General features: G+C 37.7%; 1 protein-coding gene across 1 annotated transcript; it reads right to left on the bottom strand.

Annotated features, from left to right (window-relative positions):
- Positions 1 to 249: 249 nt before the first annotated feature.
- On the bottom strand, positions 250 to 9,578 carry LOC145775206 (ras suppressor protein 1-like). Its single transcript, XM_082586447.1, has 7 exons — positions 9,415 to 9,578; positions 5,735 to 5,906; positions 5,433 to 5,551; positions 4,964 to 5,046; positions 4,297 to 4,411; positions 3,877 to 4,009; positions 250 to 3,055 (listed from the first exon to the last, which is right to left on the bottom strand). Exons 1-7 carry the CDS (start codon positions 9,518 to 9,520, stop codon positions 2,962 to 2,964), a joined length of 822 nt encoding a protein of 273 aa, XP_082442573.1. The 5' UTR covers positions 9,521 to 9,578; the 3' UTR covers positions 250 to 2,961.
- Positions 9,579 to 9,796: the final 218 nt, after the last annotated feature.

Below are 9,796 nucleotides of genomic sequence, written 5' to 3'. Positions count from 1 at the left end.
TACGTGAAAAACCTGCAGCTTTTATATATTTCTTTCTACAAAATAATTCCATTCCACTTGCAGAAGCAAGGAAGGCTACCGGTTCTGAGATCACTCGTCCCAAAGGATATCCTACTTCACTTGAATGTCTAAATGCTCAAACGTAGCCTAAATCTAATGCACGCTATCTAATCAGGCGCATCCAAATGGGCAATTGTTTTAGACTCCCGGTAGCCTTGGGTGACCCATAGATTTTCGACAGAGAAAGAGCAATATGAGGACATTGTAATCATCAGGCTTGGACATGGAATATGAATGATCGCGAGTTTTCGAAAGATTAAATTGTGAAACAGAAACTAGTCACGAAAAACAATAAAATTACAACTGAAAAGCTAAGGTACAGACGACATGTGCACTTGGCAGTGCTAACACTTTAGAAAATAAGGGTCTATTGTACCAGAATTCGAAACAATACTGGGTTGCTGAGCTTTAAAGGTCACATCTATTTCTTAACAAATTTTACAAGATGTTAAAATTACCAAGTGAGAAGCAATTTTCTGAGTAAAACAAGTAGAATGTCCTAATATTTCTACACCAAAATATGTAAGTAAAGAATATTATGTAAAAAGTTCCATCGTAACAAGGGTAGTTAATCCAACGGGGTAAATTACAAGCGTTCGTCTTTTCTGTCAGGGCTGCCAAGTTTACTTAACAAAACTGTGTTAAGTAAACTTGGTAGAGGTGGGCAGTAGTGCAGCTACTTTTTTCAATGTAGCGGCAGCGGAGAGGCGCTACATTTCTTTCTGTGCACTCCGCTACTTTTCAATTTAAAGAAGAAAAAATACTCGTTTTAAAGATTTTTTTATTGAAATAATGCGTAAAAGAATCGAAGTAGAAATAATTCGACTATTGAGGAAAACATCAAGCCACGTTGTGGCGCCGATGAACAGACCGCAGGCCACATCATCAATGACTGTACCATCTTCAAGCCACCTAACGGAGTGGAAGGTCTGCGCGTCATAGATGATGAAACTAAAGACTGGCTGCTCTCTAGCAGCCTTCCAGTGTAGTCCGGAAACATCGTGAATCTGGGGTGGTAAAAGGATAGACCCTCGGCCCCAGAAGCTCAGACGACGACCCACAAAAGTGACACCAACACCAGTCAGAACTCCGAAGATGAATTGTTTAATATGTTGGAGCTATCTCATGAAACGTCGGCACGGAAAGAAAAGTCACTTGTGGAAGTATTTTTTGCGGACAGAAGCAAGGCCTTGGACTTTCCCAATGCCAAGTTAAAATATCTGTCCATTCAAACACCCCACTCCTTCCAGTGCTGCGGTGGAGAGACTTTTCTCGTTTGGAAAGGACGTGTTGAAACTAAAACAGGCGGGACTCAGCGACTGACTCCTTTTTTGAAATGCTAGTATTTTTGAAACATGCGTAATAAACTTCATCTAGAACGTGTTTTCCATTGCGACGTTGACATGACAGTGTAAACGATTAACATCACATACACTGCCATTTACAATGACGTCATTCGTTTTCAAGGTCATTTTTGACTTTGCAAGGTGGTTGAATAGTGCTCCCTAGCGTCAGTTAAGCAAAAGTAGCAGAAGAAGTAGCGGTAGCGCGCGCTACTTTGGTCCGAGCAGCGGTAGCGGGCTCCTTTAAAGTGGCAAATGCCCACCTCTGGTCATGTGCTATATCTATGTTGTTCTGTTAAGCAGCGACCAGCAAGCGTCTGAGTATAGAAATATCAGTTTGCACAAAGAATAAAACATGCGAACGAGATTAAATACGAGGGTGTAAACTTTGTTAACCATTTGAAATAAGTCGTTTGTCAAGATTCCATTGATAACACAAAAGGCTTTTGAAATGTAATTTGGTCATGTGATCAATAACAAGAAGATGATTTTATTCCTTGATAAAATGGAAATGAAAATAACAAGAATAAATGTACCTAGTTACCCACCTAGCAACATCCCATCCTTTTTGACACTGTAAAAAGGGAGGAAGTAACAAAGACAGATTTCGTCGATAGACGGCACAGCACAACTTTTAGATAGTGGGTTGTTTAAACGGTAAATATAATAAGCTTTCGTACAAAATGCAATGACGAAAATACACAACAGCACGCCAGTTTAATAGCATTACAACGTGTGGTTGAAATGCGTTTACGTCTCTGTCGGGAACGACAAAGGAAACGAAACCACATAAAATCTAATGTTCCATTCTCATTCGAAGTGTTCGGTACATACAAACTTGCCTGACCTGTTGCCGTGTGCAAACAAAATGAAAAAAAAACGAGGCAACACGGAAATAGTGAAATTTCATCATTACATATTATTATGGTGAGCATATAAAGTAGCGCATTCTGATAGCAGCGAAGAGTATAATTCTGCACATACAAAGCAGCCGCATCTGATGATTAGTACAAGTGAAGTACTTGCTATAAAGTGTCTTAATGGTGACGATAAAATGTCGTACGTGAAAATATAGGCTCACATATTTCAAATAAAAAACGTGCGCTACTCTGATCTGCTTTAACGTACGCGCATAGATCCTTTGTAACATCAAGAACACATTTGTATATACTTGGAGGTGGCAAAGAAATGATTAGAATATAAAGAAAAATAGCTATATTTGGTTGTCGTGAAAGCTATGACGCATCGAATCAACGGCAACAAAATTAAACATCTATCTATAAAAGGTGTTTACAAAATGTGTGCTATAAAGACCGGGGAGGGGGGGGGGGGTCCCAAGCAATACGTCGGCTTTGTCAAAAGAAATCTTAAAATGATTTTTAAAGTTAAAATTATTAGAATTAGTACCTTGCATCACGATAAGCAGCAACTTAAATTCCAATTGAAAAATATAAAATATAAATTTTCACATAGTTGTTGATATATCTGGGTACAACTTGAAAGATAACTAATGAGCTTGCTGGCAGCGAGAGGCAAAAAGGCATGAATCGTTCCCGTGTTATTTCTTGAGGGGTTTTCGACTGATCTTCTTGGATTTGTCATCTTTCTTCGGAGGAGGAGCAGGATCAGCGTGGATGTGTCGCTTGTACAAACTATGCAGTAAAACATTGTGGATGTTAAGAGGGATAGCAACTAAGCCATACGTCGGCTGCATGGATAAGTAGTGAGAGCTTTGGTAGGATGCTTTAAAAAGCGCCGGTTCGACACCGCTCAAGAGCATGCGTAATGCGTATGTATCTTTAGCTGAATACTTGAGAGCATGCCTGAAGGTGGACATGAAAATTCGCTTCCTTGCGTCCAACTTAATCTAAACCTTAAACCAGCGTGCGTATAAGCCTGGATACGACAATAAAACCTGAACCATTGTTCGTTTGTCTCAACTTTAGTACATGAGACCCAGCGTTTATCCACGCTAGCAGAGTTCTTGGGTCGTTTTGTACTGACATAGTTTGTGCAATGTGCAATGGATGCGGTGCCGTATGGACGCTATCTGCAGTTTTCTTTATAGTATAACGTTATTAGATTGTTGTCTCCGTGACAGCATTTAGAACATAAGCGGGCGACGTGAGTTAGAAACCTAACGGAAATGTAAGACTGGTCTTTATTCATTTACGGTGTTTCAATTAGTGTACAGCTCTAAAAACTTAAAACGCTGTATCTACTGTATGTTCATGAAATCGCACTTTCTCAATACTGAATTAAATACGAGGATTAACTACGCAAGAAAATTGAATGCTGAAAAGCCTGAGTGTTCACGATTAACTTCTTTTTGTAGCAATAGCTGTAACCATTGCTATAGAAAAGATGCGTGGAACAGCAGCGCATTATCAAAGAATAATGATCAGAAGAAGCGAACATATACTGGTGAAGATACAAAGCGGGCCAACTATGAAGTAAAAACAATGCGACTCACTATCCGTAGGTGTCGGAGCGAATGTAATCAAAGACATGGGTGACGCCGAGCATGAACTGCTCTTGGATGGGGAATACCCACGGGTTTCGATCAGCTTTGAACACGTTCTTGGGACCAGTGAGATCGAGGTTGCCTGACACAAAGATCGAATAAACAATAAAAATCCTGATGTAGCAAACAACCAAACTTGCTCTAGTAGTGGGAGTGAAATATTGAACAAAATCTTGTTGGTAGTTCAGTTGGGTATATCATTACACTTTAGTGATGGAAAAGCAGAAAATTATACGTACAGTGGAGAAACATTTAGTAGCTCATTATCTGCAATCCAATTTAGTAAAAACACAATCAGATTAACCTAAGTTCGAAAGTTGTTCACTGAACACAGATGCCCATTGCCCAGGCTGAAAATGATGATGATACCTAGTTCAGGAGGAAGAACTGTCATCCTGTTTCCTTGAATGTGGAGCTCTTTGAGCTTGCTCAATTGGCCAATCTCCTTTGGAATCGATATGAGATCGTTGTCTCGCAAGGCAAGCTGATAAAAAAGAGCAAGTTACTCGTGCGGAAAAACTATGCGCAAGGATCATGTTTCATTTAAAAGGGGTAGGCTACCTTATCCTAGAGAGAAAGAGACCGGCCGTTCATCTATGCCTTACAAACACTCATTACTGCAAAACAAAACGTTCATTGGCAACGATTTTAATTAACGAGGACGTAGAGTAACATACTTGAAGGAAAGTTTCATACAAAGAAGTATAAAAGATAGAATACTGGTAGTTTACAGACAACAGCACTGAGCTAATGCCTGAAGTTTAAACATGCCTTTTGCGGTAATCTAGCTGGCATCAGTGATTTAAAGCGCCTGTTGGCTGTAGCCTGTAAACATGGTGGGATATTATATACGTAGTTAGGTACGGAATACTTTTGTTAAGTGGAGCCTTAACTTAGCCAGAAAATAAATACACCAAGAACAACCCAACACAAAGTATTCCAAATCAATTTATAGTGCTTTAATATAATAAAACAAACTTTTTCCAATACTACAAATGTAATTTTAGACACAAAAAATGAAGAGTCGACAACATACAATTTGAAGATCTTGCAATTTTGATATTTCAGCAGGGAAAGTTTCAAAATCATTGTCAGAAAGGTACAGAGTTCGAAGAGTAGCTGGAAACATCAAAATATCGGTTAACACATAGCCTACGGCATACAAAAAAAACAAAGTGATTCGATGGAGCATACTGCTATTGTAATTTATAAACATAAAATTGGAAGCAGTATCACAAATCCATGGTGTCATATGAATATGATGGTTGTAAATCACCACTCCTAAAAAAAACGACTGGATTCTAAGATATTGCAAGATAAAGTATGTAGGAAGGAAGCACAGCAATGGCAAGTTTGTACACCTTTTTAGAAATTAAACAAAAACTACACACAAAATAATTACAGCAACACATCTCGCATTTAAAATATCATTTCTGTAAAAGCATGAAAATTTTGATATGTTGCTTTAAAATTCACAGTCAAGAACTAAATGCATAAATACATACTCATAACAAAGAAATTGGACGGGAGTGACTGCTCACTAAGATTGTTGTACGTCAAATCAAGCATCTCAAGTTTTGGAAAGGAACCAAAACCTCTTGGAAGATGACCCAATCTATTCATTCTAAAAAAGGAACAAATAATACTTTTTTCATAAATATATACAATACATGTAGTTTAGATGTATAAATCAACGTGATTAAAATGACCACAAAAAATTCATTCATCAGACAATGTCAAATCAGATTATATCATTGCTGATTTATTGCTCCTCATACAAATTATACTAAAATGTAAAGTGTCTCACCCCAAATTTAATATTTTCAGCTTCTGCATGCCACTCAGTGAAGTTGGCAATTCTTCGATGGAATTGCTGAAGAGGTTAAGCAGCTCAAGATTAACAAGTTCTCCAATGCTTGGAGGTACAGCTGATAGCTTGTTGTAACTCATTGTAAGATGAGTTAAATGCTCGAGCATAACTAAACAAAGTATTTATGAGTTGACACAAATGTATTTATACTTCAACAGTTCAACACTATATGCAACTATGATACAATTGCCTTTTGCTGACACATTTAGTGATGCAGATGACATTGCAGTGTTACAAATAAAATTAAAAGGTACGGTAAGTTTTTTAAAACAAATCTTTTGTATTAAACTTATTTTTGTCTACAATTGTTCTTTAATTATGATTTGATTTGAGCATATTTCAACAATCAATGCATAAAAGTTCCAACGGTTTGAAAAAAAACAACACTTCTATCGAATTAGTGTTTCCCACTTTACTCGAGGGGGTTAGCTCCAGGGGGGAAGGGAGGGATTCTGATTGTGGAACCTTCATTTCAGTGTAGAATGGGTATGTTTGAGTTGCTTATGTTCTATTGCTTAAACCTTGTTTCTTCTTCCGTTAAGGATAATGGCTGTACGTGTGTTAGAAAGCTTGTTCTTTACTTCAACCAAAGACGTGCACTGTGCAGCAGTTTTTCACACAGGGTTGATCGGTTTAAACCGCCCGGTTAAAACCTGGCAGTTTTGACTACCTATTACTGGTCAAAACTGATCAAAACCCCTTTAGTGTATGAATCAAGTTGATTTTCAATTGAATTAAAAATATTACCCTCCATGTTTAGTAATGATGTTCAACTATATTTTGTTTTGATCAACAATAACCTAAATGCTGGATTTGGAACAAAAAATATTCAATTTCTCTGTTTATTTTTGATATTTCAATCAGTTGGTTACCGTATTTTACGGACCATAAAGTGCATCCGATTATAAGGCGCACTGTCAATAAATTGCTTTGATTATTTTTTTCTTCAGACATAAGGCGCACAGGGCTATAGAACGCAACGTATTTTAAGGAGTATGGGTTACTATATAAAGCTCATTAAACAACAATGCGTAAGAAATGTAAGCAAGTCACAATATTGGGTCCACGTCTTTTAGGCGCCGGTCAAATAGGTGCGCACACTGTGGCGTCTGGATATTTAGGTGCGGAGCACTGTGGCGCCCGTTCATTTAGGTGCTATTCCTAGTAAAGTCTGCAGATTGTATCAGCCTGGTAGGTAGGGCAATGCTTTTCACACAAAATGTTGTATTGAACAGAAAAATATGTTTTGTTAATACGCGTGTGGAGTGTAGACTGTGGAGATGTGCGAGACAACGCTCTAATACTCTTGATATTAGCACATCTCCACAGGACATTTGCTATGCATCCTGAACACAGCTTGCAGCCAGATGGAACTTTACTTAATCTGTTATCTTTCGCAATAACTTCTACTCGGGATGGATTGGTCGTGTGGCGAGTACGTATGAGACAACGCACTACTTCATGAATACATTTCTATAGGGCATATGAACTCTGGCTACAACTTGCAAGCATACTGGTGCGACTTTGCTCGTTATTAAACCTAGTCAGGGTTTTGACGGAAAACTAAGTTACTCTTCGCTCAAGCCTACCACCCGCTTGAATATAGGCTACGGTATATTTTTCACTGATCAAAGTGATCATGTTTAGTGTACCGTAGTTATTATTTGACTCACTAAAAGTGAACTCAGTCATGTGCGGAAACTTGAATAATTTATTGATAACGCCTTTGCCGACGCAAACCTGGACTTACAACAAATAAATGCCGAACACGCGCATTAAAATACAATATATTTTTCTGTTCAATGTAACATTTTGTGTGCAAAGCATTGCCGGTTTAAGCAGCTTCACTCACGGAAGCCATGACATATTTTTTTGTTCAATATAATATTTTGTGTGAAAAGCATTGCCAGTTTAAGCAGCTTCACTCATGGAAGTCATGACATATTTTTCTGTTCAATAGGTACAACATTTTGTGTGAAAAGCATTGCCCTACCTGCCAAGCTGATACAATCTGCAGACTGGATTAGGAATAGCACCTAAATAAACGGGCGCCACAGTGCTCCGCACCTAAATATCCAGACGCCACAGTGTGCGCGCCTATTTGACCGGCGCCCAACTGTCTGCGCCTAAAAGACTTGCTCCCACAATAGTACAATGAGCAAAAGAAAAAAATGGGCCTAGTGGATATCACAGTTGCTAGTTGCTTTTACCGTAATTTATTGTGTAAGACAGTGGTTTATTTATATAATAATAGTATCGGTACTGGTTTTGAGTGTAGGCAATAAAGCACTACTTGATCCATACATCAGGCACACCAGCTTATAAGCCGCACGATCAATTTATGAGGGAAAAAAAGGATTTAAATTGCGCCTTATGGTCCGTAAAATATGGGTATTTAATTATTGAGAAAATTCAAATTCTAAAAATAAGTTTCTGATGAACCAAAAAATGCTTGGTAGAACGATGAACAAATTGCACAGCCAACTGAAGTACAAGAATTTATTCCAACAAATTTTTTTTTATGAAATACATTTGCCATCAAATTTTGCCTGACAGGTCGGTATTGGCGGCCATTAATGAAAGTTCAGGCGGCCATGGCCGCCAGCTATTTCGAGGCCTGCATATCAAAATGGTCACAACTCACAACTGCTTTTATATTATATATATATACATATTTCCTAAATAGCCCATAGCCCAGGTAGCTGAACATTCACTACATAAAAATATTTTTCTGGGTTTTGACCAGTTTAAACCTAGTTTTGACCGGTTAAAACCAGGTTTAAACCACTTAGTGGTCAAAACCAGTTTTGACCACTTAGAGATCAACCCTGTTTTTACAGAGCTTGTCTTTCATCACATGTTTGCTTTAGCCCTTCACCCTTCAGCTTCACAGATAACATCTCTTCAAATACCATACCAGCAAGCAGGTGAAGTTTGTTGGTATTTGTAGGCTTCAGTCACTTAGTAATAAGGCGACAAGAAGGACTAAGTGCCAAATTTAGTTTCCATGAGTGACAGGACAAGATCTTTATAGGAAATTTAGAGGTTTGTACACTTGATGGTTCTAGGAAATGAGTGTATGACAAAAAAATATTGAGCACCACTTAAATAAGAAATGCACAATGTGTCTTTGAAGAACCTCCTGACAATTTAACTGACTCTACAACCAGGTGCATATATTTTTCTTATGGTTGGAAATGTTGGTGAATAGATTCAGTTCATTGTTAAAACAAAATATATTATATATATATACAAATTATGTAAAACTGTACAGTGTACAGATATATATAACATAATCTAACTGCAGACAGGACGTCACTGTTTTGACCTTAAGGTCTCATCAGTGCAGTAACCGTACACTCGACTTGAACGCCTTATTACTATATAAATAATTCAGTGTGGTAATTTTTCCATTTGTGATAGGCTACGCAAGGAACCATATTTGGATATTTTCACCCACCTATAAAATAATCTGAAGTTCTAATATAGTAATAAGGCATTCAGGTCTAGTGTACGTTTACTGCACTGATGAGACCTTAGGGTCGAACAAGTGACGTCCTGTCTGCAGTTATAAAATAATCTATATTATAATATGTAAAAAAATACCAAGCACTCACTTAATCCAGGGACTTCATTAATGTTTTGGATTCCCCGATCACTGAGATCAATCTCTTTTAGCTTATGATTTTTTGCTTCATCAACAATCTTTTTCAGCTTTGACATTTCTGATTACAGGTGCTGTAGTTTACTTCAAGACTTGATAAGTTATACCACACTACCCTTATCAGCTGAAATACAGGAGTGGCAAATATGGTTGTTTTTTTCAGCATTTGATTATTGCGCTTCCTGTTTCTGTATGATGGATTGCTAAAGCAAAACCAGCTGTAACATCACCAACAGCAGTGGGAAAACAAGGTTAACTGGTAAAAAAACAAAATTAAGATTACTGCAAACTCTCATTTAGTCCTAATTGACACATACAAAAAAGAGACTTGAAAA

Source organism: Aplidium turbinatum, chromosome 8 (assembly GCF_918807975.1).
Source record: "Aplidium turbinatum chromosome 8, kaAplTurb1.1, whole genome shotgun sequence".
Taxonomy (NCBI): Eukaryota; Metazoa; Chordata; class Ascidiacea; order Aplousobranchia; family Polyclinidae; genus Aplidium; species Aplidium turbinatum.
This window is presented reverse-complemented; position numbering and strand designations above follow the sequence as displayed.